General features: G+C 40.5%; 1 protein-coding gene across 1 annotated transcript; it reads right to left on the bottom strand.

The window, feature by feature from the left end:
* Positions 1 to 5,806: 5,806 nt before the first annotated feature.
* Positions 5,807 to 19,404, bottom strand: LOC125362447 (ankyrin repeat domain-containing protein 26-like). Its single transcript, XM_048361293.1, has 8 exons — positions 19,214 to 19,404; positions 18,784 to 18,898; positions 18,455 to 18,628; positions 17,507 to 17,613; positions 14,445 to 14,589; positions 11,523 to 11,629; positions 8,407 to 8,572; positions 5,807 to 6,094 (listed from the first exon to the last, which is right to left on the bottom strand). Exons 1-8 carry the CDS (start codon positions 19,402 to 19,404, stop codon positions 5,807 to 5,809), a joined length of 1,293 nt encoding a protein of 430 aa, XP_048217250.1.
* Between the last annotated feature and the right edge of the window lie 506 nt (positions 19,405 to 19,910).

A 19,910-nucleotide genomic window follows, 5' to 3' on the forward strand; every position in this document is an offset into this window, starting at 1 on the left:
GGCAGCTCCAGTCATTAAAAGGAATATTAGCAGCAGGAGCGTGCCATGCTAGACCATAAATGGGGCTGGCGGAGTAGCCGCCAAGAGAAAGACAGCAAGAGGAACGGTGCCAGGAGCCTACAAGGAGGTGATTTACTGAGATAGAAAGTACCTGCTAGCTTTTCTAGTCACTGTTTCAGGATGGATGGAAGCTTTCCTAACCAAGTGGGAAACAGCACAGAGAGTAGAGAAGAAGCTTCTAGAGGAGATAATTCCCAGGTTTGGACTCCCGATAGTCATAGGTTCAGACAATGGCCCCTCTTTCCTCACTTGGTTTCGCAGCTATTAGGTAGGTCATTGGGGATTATTAGGAAATTACATTCTGCCTATCACCCCCAAAGTTCAAGTCCGGTAGAGAGGAAAAGAGACCTTAACCAAATTGGCCCTTGTGACTGGTTAAAACCCTCCTCCTCCACCATCCTGTATGGGCATCACACCCTATGAATTAATGTTCCCACACCTCCTCCCTTAGGCCCCAGGCTTGGTTGTGAAACAGTAGCTAAATTGTCCAACCAGAATTTGCTGAAAGGCAACCAGGACTATATTAGGGGCTTCACTAGCCAGGCCTTAGGGTAAGCTTCTTGAACCAGGCTAAGCAGAAAGTTGCAGCAGCCCAGCAGGAGGTGTGACATTCTGTGGGAGCCACTGCTGCTTGTTGCTGCCCCACCCCCTCCCATCCCATTGGGGTTCAGATCAAGTACAGCCTGACAGCCATCAGGAGCCATCCATCAACTCCTCACCACTCAAGTCGGTTTGGATATCTGGTGAATGCATGCATCCATTGAGAAGCTGAACAACTCCCTGGCAGAAGTGGTCCTCTGAAACAGGACAGGTTTCTTTGGGAGAGGAATGCTGTTTTGGGGTTAACCATATGGGAATGATCAAAGAAACACCAGGAAAGCATGGGATGGTATGAGTCTTTGTGTAACGGGTCCCTTTGGCTGACATTGTTAAAAACCTCGGTAGCAGGACTTTTGAGGTTGATAATAGTCATATTAATGTTTGGTCCTTGTATTCTTTTTTTAAATTAAATGTTATTAAGGTGTCAGTAAATTAAGTTTTATTGACAAGGCCAGTGAGTCCATTTCTTGTGATATCTTACACCCTCGTTTTTCTTTCTCATCTCTAGATCAGGTAGGCATATATATATATGTATGTATATATATATATACATATATATACATATATGTATATATATACATACATACATATATACATATACATATATATATATACATATATACATGTATACATATATACATATATACATATATACATATATACATATATGTATATATATGTATATATATATATATATATAAACCATACCCAGTGTACTAAAATCATATACAGTAACCACATAGGGTACGCCAAAGGAAATTCACCTAAAACTTTAAAGGTGACATCAACAATAGACTCGACCTGTGTCCTTCTCTTGGGGTTGTTTTTGCTTATCCTGTTCTTATATGATGTGTACATAGCTGGTGATCCTCTGATAGGTCTATTGTAGACCTTTTCATGTTTAGTAGTTGTTTGCTTTTAGATATGTAATGTAAGGTCGCTGACCCAAACGTGGAAATACCATTTGAAGTTTGTTGTTTTGCAGACTTGGTCTCTACTGGTCTTTGTACTCTTAAGAGGCTCACTGTATTTGTAAGAGATCGTGTCAGTGCGTTACAGCTAAGTATGCTGAGGTCTCAGTATCAGCCCCTGGACACGAAAGCCATAAAAATGTAGGCTAATGGGGCCATGATTGGACCCCGCAGTAAGCAGTAGAAGAGGAGGGAATGTAAGGGCTGACCTGAGAACCCGCGTGACTTAAATATGAGCTTTAGTGCTAAAATTATAACAGCTTCTAAACCCTGGGGATGACTCCATACTAGAGGGCTGCACCCCCACCCATGAGACTATTTTGTAGTTTGACATTTAAAAATATAGGGAGCCCTTGTTCCCCTCTGTACCTAGGTACCTAGGGAGCAACCATGGTAATGGACAGTCAAAAACGATCCTCGTCATAGAGTGTCGAAATAACCATAATAAGAGTAGAAATGCCATGGAAACTGTTGGATTGGTTTACTTATGATTGAGCACTGGATTGTTTTATCCCACTCAAGCTTGCTTAGTGGTAATGGGAAAACATGGTGGCAATTGTTAAAATAAAGTTGGTATAGGTCAGCCTGACCGCAAAATTCTGCTTCTGTGAACAGCTTGTTTAACCCAACTGTGACTTGCTCTAAGGCATACATTAATCCCCTGTATCAGTGCTATGTGACCACCTGCTGTCAGTTCCTGATATGATGGCCAGTTCCCATTATCAAAGCCAAAATAGGTTAACTGATAGGGTAGAGAGCCAATAGAAATAGGACAAGACGTGCTTGCTAAATACCATCCAATCAAGTATCTGCCAAGTTGGAAATATCCTGCCCCTGTTGTAATCACAGTAAAAACCCTGCCCATCTGAGGGTTGGGACTCTCAATGCAGATCCGCTGTGTCGGTGATGGTTGAGAGTCCAGGCTCCAGCTTGCAATAAAGACTCTTGTGCATGTGCATCGGTATCGGCTCCTTAGTGGTCTTTGGGGACCGGAAATCTAGGCATAACACTATGTTTTACAGTCTACCAATAAGTTTTGTTTATTTTCTGTGACTCTAAACTTACTCCAGTAGTTTATTTGATAGTTGGGAGATTTTAGATAGTTGTGCTTGCACTGTCGATGTCCAAACAGAGTCTTGATATACTCGAGCTCTGGTTTGTTCCTAAAGAAAATTGAAAAGATTCATTGTTCAATCAATATTTCTTGAACAAGTTTCTATATTCCCTCCACATAGCTTGGCCTCCGTGGTGTAGAACACTATGAAATATGGGAAAGCCGGTGCTTGAATTTACAGTACTTCTCATCATTATCAACTGCATTTAATCTAAATACTAAATATGTAAGTGCAGTTTTCTCTTGGGGATGACATTAAGTAAGTTCTACGGAATGTGTACAATAGTATTGATAAAATAAAATAAAATAGAATAAGAACAATCAAGAGAATGAAAACCTGACCTTAATGAAAGTCTATGAGCATGTTCCAATTTGTTTTATTTTTTACGGTTGTCCATTGTGGAGCTTGATCTCAGTGCCTGGGCATTGTCCCTGAATTTTTCTACTCAGGGTACTACTCGACCACTTTGAGCCGTAGCTTCACTTATGGTTTTCTGGAGGTTAACTGGAGAGGAGTCTCAATAGACTTTCCTGTCTAGGCTGGATTTGAACTGCAGTCCTCAGATCTTAGTCTCACGAGTAGCTATTATTAGTTACAGGAGTCAGCCACAGGTGCCTGGCTTGCATGTTATAATCTGTATGAATTATTGTTTTCTAAGAATTTAATTTTATGGCAACTAGATTTCAAACATGAAGTAATTTTTAATAAAAAGAATATTATTGAATATAAATGTATTTACAATGTGGGAATAATGTAGAATATATAGAATATGATGTAATATTATATAATTTACTGCTAATAAAGTACATGACACAATGTGTAAGTCTAAAATATACCTTCCAATAAACGTTTAAACATATTAGAAATAAACATATTCACCTGTATAAATGTGGACACTTTATCTACTTGTTCACTTATTTCTCTTTCTGATTTTTGTGTGAGGAATATTTTGTACTGTTCTATCATAGCTATTGTATACTTGCAACTCTCAGTAAGATGTTTTTGGTCTTCCTTCAACTTTGTATTCTCCTGAGCCAGTGAATCCATTTCGCTTTGCAGGGACTGTAACTGCTCTTTGAGGAATTTATTTTCCTCTTCCAGCTGTTGACATTTGCCAATGTGCAGATTCTCTGAGGCAGCAGAAACCTGCATGATCATCAGCACAGGGTGGTAAAGAAAGACAAGCTTACACAGATCAATCATGAGTATAGTAAGATACTTAGAATATGCTCCCCTGAATTACGCAGAAAGTCAACCCATTTCAAATGACTACAGGGTTAAAGTACATTCCGTCCATTGATCAGCTTTGTCATAAAACTCTTGTGTGGTCTTGTACTTCGGTCTCCTAGTTTTCTTGGTTTTTTCTTTATAGAATGACTCTAATTCCAACCTTAGAATTCTAATTCTACTTAAAGAGAGTGCAATATATGCTGTCTAAAATTATAAGCCATTTTCTAATCTTCAAGTGTTTTTAATGTAAATCTGAATTTCATGCCAGAAAATGATGACTTTTGGTAAGTAACTTTGTATGACATGTCCCAGTATAGAAGTTTAGTGATATAATCTATGCATGGTTTTGAACAAAATGGACTGGATTCAATTACATGATTTTGTAATTGTCTGGTTCTTGCCACAAAGCAGGGAGAATTCTAAGCCAAACAAGTAAATAATTGTACCGTTTCAAGAGCACTAAGGTGTGAAGAAGTAATTTTCTTTGCAATAGGGTTTGATTGGTGAGATGATTCTCAAGCTTGTCTCTCTCTCTCTCTCTACATATATATATACACATATATACATATATATATATATATATATATATATATATATATATATACACAATATATGGGGGCATTCCTCCTATAATTTTACTTTATCTGAATAGGACCTAGCCTTTGAGAATGCTCTCTAGTGAACAGAATGTGATGAATTTACTGTTTTATTTCAAACATTAAATTAGAAAAAGTTTAGAAACAGCAAGAAAACTTCCTCTCATTGGGAAGTTTGCCTTCAGAATCTCACCACTACACTACTCTGTGAAGAAGCCCACATGTGGATTCCTTCAATGGCTGCTGTCACCCAGACATGTAGAGCAAGGCTTTTGGAGGCACAGTCATCCCATACAATGCAGAGTTTAGAGAAAAGGGCTGATTTCACTACTGATTCAATTCCAAATGTAAACACATTAATGTTGCACTGAAACTCCACATTAAGAGTCTAGGTAAACAAATGGGACGGGAATGCACAATAAACATGATTAGAAACCCATAATATGCCAGATATCTTAAAGCCAGTATGTAGAGGAAAAGGAATAGATAACTAGTATAAAAATAACTATGCTAACCATTACAAGTGTAATGAATCAAAACCACAATTCACAGCCTCATTTAATGTGACTTTTGCCCTTCATTTAAAAAAATATTCTTTATGTATTTGTACAAGGGGGCTTCAATTCAGGCTATCAATTTATAAGTACAAAAATCGTGACCAATGTCACCCCTCCTATTGTACTTCATCTGTCTCAAACCTAACTATCCCTTTAAGCAAATCCTTTTCTTTTCTGAAGCTGTAGGGATTTTGTTAACTAAGAGACTTTGGAGAGAAGCAACTAGGTTCCCCAAATGCCACATTGGAGCGATCCATTGTGCAAATGGAGCTTCCACACTTGCACCCATTTGGCTAGTCCTTTGCGGAACTCCAGGCTCTGCTGGGATATGACTTTTCTGTGGTGCTGTTTGTGTTCTTAGTCATCCCAAACCAGGAAAACAAGGCCAACTACCTGGTGATCATGCCATCGGTAGAATGTTAACACTGTTTAGAACTGACTTGGACATTTCCCTTATGTTTGATTGTATGCTTCATGTGTGGTGCTCTATCTATTCTATCAAGAAAGCAAAAGCCCACTTTGGGATATATCTCAACCAAGTGGCCCATTTATAGTTAAACCTCTCAAAGAAAAAATGTAAGATTTCATCCCAAAACAACACAGCCTGTGTATATTTTAGGAAATGAGAAAAGGTAAATTTCAAATGAAACCTTAGGCTATTATGTAGTTGTTTTATTTTAAAACATTCCATCAAAAAGAAGTGAAATAAAGTGCTGTATTAATAGACTTTTGTAACATAAACAGTACATGTAAGGGGTCACAAAGATTTTGTACTGTTCTACCTTACAGATTTCTTTGTATTTCTTGGTCTGAAGTTTTATGCTGTATAGTTTATGAGTCAGCTTTGCAATTTCTTCTGTCTGTGACTCATATTTGCTTCTCATGAGCTGTAACTCCTCTGTGAGGACACGCATTTCCTTTTCCAGCTGTTCACGTTTGGAGGATTGAATGTGCACATTTTCATCCTGCATGATACATAAGTGTAGGTAGGTAAAGAAGGAATTCCCGTGGCAACTGTATAACACAAAACAAGTTATAAATAGTCAGATTCTTAGAATGGAGTCCCTTGAAGAACTCAGAAAAACAACCAATTTCAAAGTAATGTTGATTCACCCAATGGCTGTAGTAGAAACCTGATTTTCCCTTCAGACATGTGAAGGAATAAGCCAGTTGTCAGGGTCAAGTCACCCCAGCTGATACACAGGGTAGAGAAATGGGCTAATCTCATTGTTGTTGATTAAATTTCAAATTGTGAACACTTTAATAATGTTACTGTAGAATTCCACACAGGGAGAAGTATTGTTCCATGTAAACAAGTAGGACAGAAATCCACAATAAATATGAAGTAGAAATTCTCAATCTGTCAGTTATCTTTGTGCTGGTAGATAGCACAAAATGAATTGATAAGTAAATGTGCTACCGATGACATTTTAGCTTCTAAAGTATAAGCACGTTTCCGTTACCGCAATTTTTCTTTCTCATGGTTCTGTCTCCCTTGTCTTATCTTCCTTGTCTTAACTCGTGGACTGAGCACTGACCTTGACTTCTTTTGGCTCAAGGCTAGCACTCTACCACTTGAGCCACAGAGCTGCTTCTGTGTTTGTCTATATCTGTGGTGCTAAGGAATCGAACCCAGGGATTCATGTATACGAGGCAAGCATTCTACAACTAGGCATATTCTCAACCCCGTACATAGTAATTTTCTATGGTGCTGTTGTTGTGGTTCAGTGTCCAAAGCTAGGGAAACTAGGCTATTCATCCACGCCTGTTGCCCTTGGCCTTTGGAAGAAGTTTCATATTTGTTGGGATTGGTTCTGTTATGCTTATTTGGATTTTTTATGTTTGGTGCCATATCTTTCCTACTGAAAAATAATCCCAAAACATTGAGACACAGTTTGACAAAATGGTCCCTCAAAATTAAACCTTACAAAAAACAAAGATTTTTTCACAACCCAGCTTCGCTTATATATAACAAATAGAATGACGATAGATAAATTGTAGTAAAACTTTAAATTATCTCACAATTTTTATATTTTAAATTATTCTGTAAGTGCCACAGGTTAGTATATCCACTTTCTCTATGAAATGGCAGTGTTTCTAGAAATGTAACAGCATGTTTGGTGTTCCAGTGATGAATGGCTTGCGTCTGTCTCATTCACGTGGGAAGTGGCTAAGTGTCAAAGTGACAGAGCATCTTGCGCTTACACCGAGGCGTGTTGTGATTGCAAATGAAAAACTCTTGAGTATTGAGTAGTGGCAAGAATTCTAAGTGGGGTGAAAATAAAATTATTGCGGGTAGAAGTTAGCATGTCCTTGTTTTGAACACATAGAGTGTAGGACAACCTAGAACATCAATATAAGGGATACATTGTGGTCAAAGTGGCTCCATGTGAGTTTCAGTAGAAGAGAGAGAGAGAGAAAGGAAGCGAGAGTCACAGAGAGAAAGGCATTCCGTAGCCGAGTTCTTGCCCTTAGGAGCCACCACCCCTGTGAGGAAATGCACACACAAAGGAAGTCTACCCAGAGGCCAGCAGCACTCAGATAAACAGACATGGGAGAGGAAAACCTCCAGTGGACTCCTACCAAGCAGTTCTCAAGCAGTCTCACCAGAACCACAAGGAACGGCATTATTACAAGTTTCCTCAGCAAGTGTCTCCCAAACCACAGACTTAGGAAGAAAGCATGTCCCTTGAGATAGAATATTTTGGGTAGGTTTTAGAAACTTATGACAGAAAAATGGATTCAACAGTTCAATGTATTCTCAGTTAATTTAATTCAGTTGTATTTAGTAAGAACAATTTTTATACTTATTTTTACTTTTTATCATTCAAGTGATATGCAGAGGGAGTACAGTTACATACATAAGGTAGTGAGTGCATTTCTTGCCAAATATGTAGCCTCAACCCTCATTTTTCTCCCACCTTCCCTCCTCCACACTTCCTACTTCACAACATACTGTCTTGTAAGGACAATTTTTGGAAACACTTTTCCCATTATGTTCTTGTTCTATAAGTGATTTGGAGATTAGAAAAACACCCATTCCTTGGAGCTGCCCTGCTGAGTGCAATTGTACCTTTGCTACTACCTGTTTCACCTCCAAGCTCAACTCTTCTCTACATTATCCAAATCCTTTCCCTTTGAAGTTACATTGGCTGTATGGAATTTTCTGGTTTCAGGAGTGCTCCAGGCTCTTCACTGACCAGACGTAGTACATCAGCACACTTAGTTCATCCTGCTATTAATAAAGTTAGGAATGTGACACATTATGGAAGATTACCTCACTCAAGTTTATCTTTGAAACATTCAGTTCCATATCAGGTGGCTTCATATTTGCTTCAAGTTGTGTTTTCACGTGGAGTTTGTTAGCATGCTCTTCTTCTGGAACATTCACATGAGATGCAGTAGCTTCTTCTTTGTTGCTTTCCTCTTGTTCTTGGCATTTCCTGTCAATAAGTGTGATCATCTTAACATTTTGATTAATAAAGGGAAAGGTCACTTCATGAGCTCTCTTTTTAGATATCGATGTCCATTACATAAGATCAAACACATATGAGGTATGGAAAAATTTGTATACATTGTGCATATACTGCAAGGAGAATTGAGAGATCTTAGGAAGGACAAGGAGACAACATAAAATGTTCATTATTGGACTGTAATACAAGCAACAGACACGAAGAATTCCACTGGTCTGCTCACATCCCATCTGATTGGGAAAGGTATTATCTCCTTTGGGCTTAAAGAACTCCTAAAGTTCTTAAGAAATTCAAGAAAGTTGTGATCTAAAAATCTAAGAGATTAATGGATGGTTTTATGCTAACTTGACTTTGTTCAAGCAGAAAAAGCAGGTTACCACTATCAAAGATGTGGCACTGCTTGCAACCCATGCATAGGGAGAGGTTATACATTGAGTAAAGTAGACACTGCACAGATCTCTAAGAATAAAGATGCTAAAGGAGCTGGAGAGACTATAAATCAGTACCAGAACAAGTTCCTCATATGTGCAGAACTTGCGTCAGTCCCAGTACCACTAGAAAGCAAGGACTGCGATGAAGAATCCCACACCATTGCTATGTCCTGCTGTGCTAGCATTTTGCATGATATCTGCCAGCTGAAGTCACTAACTCGGCCATTCCAAAACTGAGCTGGAGAAGGAAACAGCAGCAGAGGTAAATAGCATGGGAAAATTATCTGTTTTAACCCTCAAGGAGACCATAAGGGGTATTATCATGTGGTCTTTTTTTTTTTTTTTTTTTTTTTTTGCCAGTCCTGGGCCTTGGACTCAGGACCTGAGCACTGTCCCTGGCTTCTTCCCGCTCAAGGCTAGCACTCTGCCACTTGAGCCACAGCGCCGCTTCTGGCCGTTTTCTGTATATGTGGTGCTGGGGTATTGAACCTAGGGCCTCGTGTATCCGAGGCAGGCACTCTTCCCACTAGGCTATATCCCCAGCCCTATCATGTGGTCTTAGTTAGTGCAGACAAAGAAAAAATTGATTTGGATAGTTCAGTCCATCCAATAGTATCTCTAGCAGAGATGTCAATACCTTGCTTAGGCAGAATCCTGACAATATTTTGAGATGCACAGTTTACAGTAAGATTAAGGGCTACTCTAAAATAGTAATTTCATAGCCTGGTTTCTCTTCAGATTGTATAAATCATTTGCCTTTTATTACGATAACAATTTATCTTCACACTCAAATTTTTATGTGAATATAATTTCTACAATAATGAGCAATACATTATCAATATAATATTTCCTATCTGTGTACATTTGAAGATTTCCACAGATTAACTAATGTAAGTATTCCAAAGCTCAGCCATTTATGTTTGTGCATTCTCACTAATGTCAAAACAGAGAAACTTCTCCCACAACAAATGATGTGGTAGTAATTCTAATGAAAACCTTTTTGAAGGTAATTTCAATACTGAAGTAATTCTTTGAGGTAGAAAACTATTTGAAATGGAAATGTTCTTCATTTCCTCAGAGTCTGATAAAATATATTGTAATACATAGTAAGCTAAAAGTAAAATGAATACAATCTCTTGGCTGCTCTAATCACTATCATTAGTTTTGAAAGTAATGTAATGAGAATTAGGTTATAGTAGTTTCTGTAAGAAGGTAATCCAGTGAGCTACTTCTAGGACATAAAATTCATTCTACTTGTGCAACTTTCCAATCACTGATAAAAATATACTAACCACTTTTTGGAAATGAGGAAATATAGATAGTATTTCCAAGGTCATTGCTACAGCAAGTATGAAATCTATGAACTAAAATAACTTATTTGTGTGAATATAAAGCCTGTCTTTCCTTTCTGTGTCACCCAACAATAACCTGTATTCACTGAAGGAAAACTTTCCCTTATTTCTCACTCTTATGTCCATTAAAATAAAAACTCATTAGATCACATTAGAGAGCAACAACATTAAGGAACATTAGAAATAAAAGAGGAAAACAACCTAATGGAGTACATGGAAACAGTTGCTAATCAGCTTGTGATGATATATTATTAATATTTGTAAAGAAAGTAGTGATCTCTAAAACACAAAAAGGCTTTTGGAGTTTCTGTGTATGCTTCATTTTGCACTTGTAAAGGGAACATAAGACAGTACCAATGATGAAATTTTGTGTAATTGTTAAGAATTTCATTGTGAGCCCTAAAAGTAAACTACAAATATGAATTATACAAATGACTTGAGCTTCCTTTAAGAATACAAAGCATCAGTGCATACTGAGGGTATTATGAATCCTCCCAAACAGTGTAAACTACATGCTGTAATTTACATAAATGCTTTTATTTGAAGTATTCAAACTTGATTTGGGACACTTAGTGACTCACATCTGTAATCCTAGCTACTCAGGAGACAGAGATCAGGATCACCATTTGTAGCCAGCTTGGGCAACTGTGTCTGATACTCTCCCTAACCAAAATCCAGAGGGGCAGTTGTGGCTCAAATGGGAGAATGCTGGCCTTGAACAAAAAACTTGTGGACAGCTACCAAGCCTTAACAGGACACACACACACACACAAACACACACACACACACACACACACACACACATTCAAGAATCCTTGAACACAGGGTCTGGGACTTGCTATAAAGCCTTCTACTGCTTGAGTCCTGACCCGAGGCCCTTTTGCTTTCTTTCCTGTTTGAATAGTGTCTCCCTCTTGCTGAAACTGCAATCCTCCTAAACCTTCCCTCTCAATTAATTAGCTACGGTTTTACATTAAAGCCATTATGTCCAGCTTAAATAAAAGCTTTTAACCCTGGAGCTCACTTGGTAGGTTGTCCATGATTTAGTATTTTCCCTACTTAGTATTTCTGAATTGAGTGATTGTTTCCCATCTAGAATGCAAGCAAGGTCATGAAAAACTGATCAAATAGCCATACTTTTCCATCTCATCATCTTTGCCTTCATTATCTTCATTCTTTAATGTTGTTTCTGTCTTCTGGTGTTCACATTCCTTTTCAGGAGTGGTAATTGCCAAGGCTTCATCCTATGAAACAATAATAAATATTTATATTTACCTTACGTTACATTTCCTAAGAGAATAGGAAAATTCAATGCAAGATCCTGTGTGGGTAATCACTCAATACAGAGAGTAAAGATCTAGTAACATCATCTTTGTGACTCTCTGGCCCCCTCCTCTATGAAAGCCTCCTTAGCTCCCATGGGTGAGGTCCACATGAACCTTGGTACACTGTGAAAATTCCCTAGAAATTTGCTGCCCCCTCAAACTTCAGTTGCTTCAGAGCATTGGTTGTGTAGTTCCTACTAAGTTGCAGGGCTTACAAATAGCCTGACCACTACTGTACATGATACTTTCATTATAAAAGAAACCTGTAAGTTCTGGCCTACATAGGGAATTTAAAATACCTCATGACCACTCTGCTTTATGGAATTTTCCTGTGCTCATTACTATATAGGCCACCTGCATTCAGTTACTCCAGTTAAGTGGAGGAATATTTTCCTAGGTCTTCTAAGAACGAACTATTGAAAGGGTTGCCTCTCTAACTGTTGGTTCCTCATGCCTCCACCCTTTTGCATCTGTAAAGTGTGGGGCAGTTACCAAAGCCTCCCTGGGAAATAGTCTGTACAGAGTTGCCAAAATGATCAGTACACTGGAGCCATTTCTCAAGTGGTGGGAACGTCAAATAATCAAACAGGACAAACAAGTTAGAGGAACTTGCCTCATATGCCCAGTAGCAGAAAGGTATTAAAAAAAATAATTCACATTGGATTATCCAACTCTATCTGATTTTTGGTGCTTAGCACTTCCAGGCTGATGATATCTGATCTGTATCAACATAACAGACACAATGGATGGGCTACCAGAGTTGAAGTCATTTAAAAATGGAATTGGCTAACATGTAGATTCAGAAAACTCTGCTTCTCCCTGACTCTTGGTGGATGGCCTGAGTATCCACTGGAAACTTGAAATTCTCAGAGGGTTAGCTTCTACTTAGTAAAAGACAATGCCAATATGTTTCCCAAGACTGTTTAAATGGGAGTGAAAGACTGTGGGTTGGAAGGAAAAGGGTGTCTTTCTAGAAGCCCAGAGACAAGGCCAGTAATATTTCTTCTATGTTCTAAGAGATGAAAAACCAAAACACAGCAAAGGAAAATTAGCCTTATATGGATGGGAATAAAAGGATTAAGAGAGCAACATATGATCTGCTCTGAGAAATTCTTAAGTTTTGAGTTCCTGAGTGACATATATGGACATGTATCAATCCTGTGTCCCTTATGTCTAGGAGCAGTATCTGAGTCTTGAGAAAATCCTCAAATATCCATGCTTGGTACATCTAAAGTATTTGAAAAATTGGGACCTTAGATGCGACATGGATGTGAAAATTTGTTATTTTTCTATAAGTCAGTGTGCAGAATAATTCTTCTGGAGAACAACAGGAAACAAGAGACATTGCATTCTCATTTCTTATCTACTGAGTGAATTTCTTTCATGCCTTGGAGGTACAGGGACAATCGCTTACTGACAACTCTTTACATTCCCTAGGGAGCACTAGAGTAGGGACTATTGTTCAATTTACGATGCAATTATTCAAAATTATAAACTATCTGCCACCTCTTAGAAATCATATTCAGTAATGAGAGCTCCACTTATTTTAAGGGGCTTTAAGTGTCAAAGAATCTATCGCAGGAATCAGTTTAGCTTTTCTCTGCTTTTGCACAAAATTCCAGTTAAGTCAAATATTCTGGTAAACTAAGAATCCTCCAAAATACATTTCTTGAGATGATTGTATGGCAGTCTTTCTCAAACTGAGAATTGTTATACACCAAATGAAAAGCCACTGTATCCATACAAGACCACTACATTTATAAGTAATCAGGAAATTTTGTAAGATGATTATTTTCTGAGGAGGTGGGGAGGATGTGAACTAAAAAGAGCCAACTTTATCTTTTTATTGATGGAGAACCTGGTCCTGAACCCCAAACCCAACAGCAGAATCCAGAGGGTAAGGACAGTTAGGAGAGGAAGACAGGAATAGACAGAGAGGGGCCTGATACAGCATCAGGAATGGAACCCAGAAGTCAGCAGGTAAATAAACAACCTGCCCTGGTGCCCTCAAATGCAGCCATGAGGAAAACAAGCCCAAAAGGGCACAAAGGAGGACTCCATGGCCAGCAACATGGGAGGGGCAGGGACCTGAGGGGAGAAGCTGGAGAGCCTCAAGTGGTGTTGGAAAGAAAATTGGGCTTTTCTGTGCCCTCCCCATCTCCCCGGAAGGTGGAGAGAGGAATTCCTCCCAAGACAACATCAGAAGAGGATCACTCTCCTCTGTGGTCCTTGCGGCCCAGGACAAGAGGGAGTTTTGCATGGGCTTCCATCCGGGTCCTTGGCCATAGCATTTTGGTTTAAGGAGTTAGAAGAGGTGAGAACGCCAGAGAAATTGCTTGGGGCTACCAACACTCTGTCTTTATCGGATTTCTGGGAGTTACTCAAGTATGAAGGCTTCAACGAAGGTGACTAGTTCAACTAATGGTCACATTCAGCATGGCCCCTTCAACTTGATCAGTTATACATTTCCATCCTCCTTCAAGTTCACTTCTTGTATACAGTAGCCTCGAGGGCCATTACCAGGTTTGGAGAATTTCTCTGCATAGCCAGTCTCTGACACATTATGTTTCCCCCTGGGATTCTGAAGGTACATTGAGATTTCCTAGTTTCAGGAGTGCACCAGGCTCTTCGTTGTCCACACTTAGTGCATCACCACACTTAGTTCGTCCTGCTATTAATAAAGATAGAAATGTGAAAGCATTATGGAAGATTAATTAACCTCACTCACGTTTACCTTTGAAACATTCAATTCCATATCAGGTGGCTTCATATCTGTTTCAAGTTGTGTTTTCATGTTGAGTTTCTGGTTCCCTTGGTCTTCTTCTGGAACATTTGCACTAGCTTCTTCTTTGTTGCTTTCCTCTTGTTCTTGACATTTCCTGTCAATAAGTGCGATCATCTTAACATTTTGATTAATAAAGGGAAAGGTCACTTCGTGAGCTCTCTTGTCAGTTATCGATGTGACATTGCATAAGATCAAGCACATATGATATGTAGAAAACTTTGTTCACTTTCCATGTATAATGCAAGGAAAAATGAGAGATCTTAGGAAGGACAATGAGACAACGAAAGATGTTCATTATTGGATTGTAATACAAGCAACAGAAACAAAGAATTCCACTGGTCTGCTCACATCCCATCTGATTGGGAAAGGATATTATCTCCTTTGGGCTTAAAGAACTCCTAAAGTTCTTAAGAAATTCAAGAAATTTGTGATCTAAAAATCTAAGAGATTAATGGATGGTTTTATGCTCACTTGGCTTTGTTCAAGCAGAAAAAGTAGGTCACTACTATCAAAGATGTGGCACTGCTTGCAACCCATGCATAGGGAGAGGTTATACATTGAGTAAAGTAGACACTGCACAGATCTCTAAGAATAAAGATGCTAAAGGAGCTGGAGAGACTATAAATCAGTACCAGAACAAGTTCCTCATATGTGCAGAACTCTTGGGTCAGTCCCAGTACCACTAGAAAGCAAGGACTGCGATGAAGAATCCCACACCATTGCTATGTCCTGCTGTGCTAGCATTTTGCATGATATCTGCCAGCTGAAGTCACTAACTCGGCCATTCCAAAACTGAGCTGGAGAAGGAAACAGCAGCAGAGGTAAATAGCATGGGAAAATTATCTGTTTTAACCCTCAAGGAGACCATAAGGGGTATTATCATGTGGTCTTTTTTTTTTTTTTTTTTTTTTTTGCCAGTCCTGGGCCTTGGACTCAGGACCTGAGCACTGTCCCTGGCTTCTTCCCGCTCAAGGCTAGCACTCTGCCACTTGAGCCACAGCGCCGCTTCTGGCCGTTTTCTGTATATGTGGTGCTGGGGTATTGAACCTAGGGCCTCGTGTATCCGAGGCAGGCACTCTTCCCACTAGGCTATATCCCCAGCCCTATCATGTGGTCTTAGTTAGTGCAGACAAAGAAAAAATTGATTTGGATAGTTCAGTCCATCCAATAGTATCTCTAGCAGAGATGTCAATACCTTGCTTAGGCAGAATCCTGACAATATTTTGAGATGCACAGTTTACAGTAAGATTAAGGGCTACTCTAAAATAGTAATTTCATAGCCTGGTTTCTCTTCAGATTGTATAAATCATTTACCTTTTATTATGATAACAATTTATCTTCACACTCAAATTTTTATGTGAATATAATTTCTACAATAATGAGCAATACATTATCAATATAATATTTCCTATCTGTGTACATTTGAAGATTTCCACAGATTAACCAATGTAAGTATTCGAAAACTCAAGTATTCATGTTTGTGCATTCTCACTAATGTCAAAACAGAAAATCTTCTCCCACAACAAATTTTGTGGTAGTAATTCTAGTGAAAACCTTTTTGAAGGTATTAACAATACTGAGTCATTCTCTGAGGTAGCGAACTATTTCAAATGGAAATGTTCTTCATTTCCTCAGAGTCTGATGAAATATATTGTACTATATACAAAGGTCAAAGTAAAATGAATACAATCTGTTTGCTGCTCAAATCACTATCATTAGTTTTGAAAGTAATATAATAAGAATTAGGTTATAGTAGTTTCTGTAAGAAGGTAATCCGGTGAGCTACTTCTAGGACATAAAACTCATTCTACTTGTGCAACTTTCCAATAACTGATAAAAATATACTAACCACTTTTTGGAAATGAGGAAATATAGATAGTATTTCCAAGGTCATTACTACAGCAAGTATGAAATCTATGAACTAAAATAACTTATTTGTGTGAATATAAAGCCTGTCTTTCCTTTCTGTGTCACCCAACAATAACCTGTATTCACTGAAGGAAAACTTTCCCTTATTTCTCACTCTTATGTCCATTAAAATAAAAACTCATTAGATCACATTAGAGAGCAACAACATTAAGGAACATTAGAAATAAAAGAGGAAAACAACCTAATGGAGTACATGGAAACAGTTGCTAATCAGCTTGTGATGATATATTATTAATATTTGTAAAGAAAGTAGTGATCTCTAAAACACAAAAAGGCTTTTGGAGTTTCTGTGTATGCTTCATTTTGCACTTGTAAAGGGAACATAAGACAGTACCAATGATGAAATTTTGTGTAATTGTTAAGAATTTCATTGTGAGCCCTAAAAGTAAACTACAAATATGAATTATACAAATGACTTGAGCTTCCTTTAAGAATACAAAGCATCAGTGCATACTGAGGGTATTATGAATCCTCCCAAACAGTGTAAACTACATGCTGTAATTTACATAAATGCTTTTATTTGAAGTATTCAAACTTGATTTGGGACACTTAGTGACTCACATCTGTAATCCTAGCTACTCAGGAGACAGAGATCAGGATCACCATTTGTAGCCAGCTTGGGCAACTGTGTCTGATACTCTCCCTAACCAAAATCCAGAGGGGCAGTTGTGGCTCAAATGGGAGAATGCTGGCCTTGAACAAAAAACTTGTGGGCAGCTACCAAACCTTAATAGGAAACACACACACACACACTCAAAAGTTTTGAACACAGGGTCTGGGTCTTGCTATGGAGCCTTCTACTGCTTGAGTCCTGACCCAAGGCCCTTTTGCTTTCTTTCCTGCTTGAATAGTGTCTCCCTCTTGCTGAAACTGCAATCCTCCTAAACCTTCCCTCTCAATTAATTAGCTAGGGTTTTACATTAAAGCCATTATGTCCAGCTTAAATAAAAGCTTTTAACCCTGGCGCTCACTTGGTAGGCTTTATGATTTAATATTTTCCCTACTTAGTACTTCTGAATTGAGTGATTGTTTCCCAACTAGAATACAACCAAGGTCATGAAAAACTGATCAAATAGCCATACTTTTCCATGTCATCAACTTCGCCTTCATTTTCTTCATTCTTTAATGATGTGTCGCTCATGCTCTGCTCATCTGCCTTGGCAGCATTCATAATTTCTAAGAGGATATCCTATGAAACAATAAAAAATATTTATATTTACCTTAGGTTATATTTCCCAAGAGAATAAAAGATCCTGTGTGGGTAAGCACTCAATAGAGAGAGTAAAGATCTAGTAACATCATCTTTGTTAATCTCTGGCCCCCTCCTCTAGGAAAGCCTCCCTAGCTCCCATGGGTGAGTGTCCACATGAACATTGGTACACTGTGAAAATTCCCTAGAAATTTACTTCCCCCTCAAACTTCAGTTGCTTCAGAGCATTTGTCATGTAGTTCCTACTAAGTTTCAGGGCTTACAAATAGCCTGACTGCTACTGGGCATGATACTTTCATTATAAAAGAAACCTGTAAGCTCTGGCCTACATAGGAAATTTAAAGTATCTCATGACCACTCTGCTTTATGGAATTTTATTGTGCTCATTACTATATAGTCCATCTGTATTCAGTTACTCCTGTTAAGTGGAGGAATATTTTAGTAGGTCTTCTAATAACAAACTATTGAAAGGGTTGCCTCTCTAACTGTTGGTTCCTCACGCCTCCACCCTTTTGCATCTGTAAAGTGCTGGGCATTTACCAAAGCCTCCCTAGGAAATATTCTGTACAGAGTTGCCAAAATGATCTGGAAATCGTTCTACATGTACATGGAATATATATATGTTTATACAAAATTATATATCCATATCCATTGGTTTACATAAAGTACAGTTTGCTTAAGTTTTTGTGCATATGTGTTTGTGCATGTGTGTGTGTATTTCTACCATGGTGGAAACCTATATGTAGATAGAGATGTGTATGTGCTAAGTAATGATACTTGTATTTCAAGCACTTCAAAGTAAATTGGGGACGATAGATACCTTTCTAATGTTGTCCACGTGGGCCCCAAATGCCACCAGTTTAGCAGCTATCCTTATGTTCCCCATAGAAACGGCGTGCTGGAGGGCAGTTTTGCCACAAGCATCTTTCCTGTTTGGGTCAGCACCATGTTCCAGGAGAATACAAATACAGTCCTCTTGTTGGCACTGGGTAGCCTGTTGGGATAGCGTCAGAAAGTGAGTGGTCAGGTCACACGTGGTTTGCTAGTTAGGTCTGGTTCAATGAGGAAGATTCCCCATCATAAATGTATTGTTATGGTAAGCGGGTCAATCAAGTCCCTCTCAGGTGGAAATGGTTGGGTCCTAGTTACCTTCATCAGAGCTGTGTTGCAGTCACTATCAACAGCATCGATGTAACAATCCGTTCTCATTAGGAGAGTCACCACTTTTGGGTGGCCATAGGCACAGGCAAAATGCAGAGCCGTCCTGTGAGGATGCAAAGGCCTCTCAGGACATCGCAGAGCGCGCTCTGAAGCCGCAGCCTCACCCAGGGCAGTGTGGACGCTGAGCCGCGTGTGAGCCCCCACTTCTTGGGGCGCTGGCTTTCCACGAGTTGAAGGACGTGGAGGGGGAGTGAGGACGGGGAGGCGAGCTGCTGTCTACATGTCCAGTGGCGTCTCATGAAGAGGGCAGCCTGGGACACCAGCCCCCGCCCCGCCCGGCTCCCTGCGCCCCCTGCACCCCCGCCCGGCCTCCGCCCCGGCCCCGCCCCCGCCCGGCCCCCTCGCCCCGGGTCCTCACCGGCCATGCCTGTCCGCGGCGTTCACGTCCGCCTTCCCCCGGACCAGCAGCCTCCGCACTCGGGCCGCGTCGCCCGCGCTGGCCGCCCTGTGCCACTTGGTGATGGCTTTGTAGCGGGCGAGGCTCCGCGGGGAGCCCGCGCTCCCCGGCTGCCTGGCTTCCCCCCCGCAGCACCGAAGCGCCCTCCTCATGGCCGAGCCGGGGACCCTGCACTCCCTTCCCTCCCCCTGCCCCTCGTCGTGTGCCGTCGGGGATCCTGGGCACTCAGTCCGCTGCCACCTCTCACCGAGCCTGCGCACTGTCTCCCTCCACCGCCACCACCGCCGCCGCTCACCGCGCCTGCGCACTGTCTCCCTCCACCGCCACCACCGCCGCCGCTCACCGAGCCTGCGCACTGTCTCCCTCCACCGCCACCACCGCTGCCGCTCACCGCGCCGGAGCACAGTCTCCCTCTACTGCCACCACTGCCGCGGCTCACCGCGCCTGCGCACCGTCTCCCTCCACCGCCAGCACCTTCACCACTCACTGCGCCCGCGCACCGTCTGCCTCCACAGCCACAACCGCCGCCGCTCACCGGGCTGCTCTTTGCCCCGCGCCTTTGGGGGCCGGGGCGGGGCGTGCTCCCCTAGGACGTGGCGGGAGGCAGGGCCCCCAGGCGCGGGCAGCCCCCACCCCGCCAGCCCCAAGCCCCAAGGCC

The sequence above is a fragment of the Perognathus longimembris genome, chromosome 13 (assembly GCF_023159225.1).
Source record: "Perognathus longimembris pacificus isolate PPM17 chromosome 13, ASM2315922v1, whole genome shotgun sequence".
Classification (NCBI taxonomy): domain Eukaryota; kingdom Metazoa; phylum Chordata; class Mammalia; order Rodentia; family Heteromyidae; genus Perognathus; species Perognathus longimembris.

Coding starts and splice junctions, on each gene's coding strand:
- LOC125362447 (XM_048361293.1), bottom strand. CDS start 19,404: ATGAGGAGGGCGCTTCGGTGCTGCGGGGGGGAAGCCAGGCAGCCGGGG. Junction 11,630..14,444: donor TGGAATTGAATGTTTCAAAG/GTAAACGTGAGT, acceptor ATTGTTTCATAG/GATGAAGCCTTGGCAATTAC. Junction 6,095..8,406: donor CAAAGATAAACTTGAGTGAG/GTAATCTTCCAT, acceptor TGTATCATGCAG/GATGAAAATGTGCACATTCA.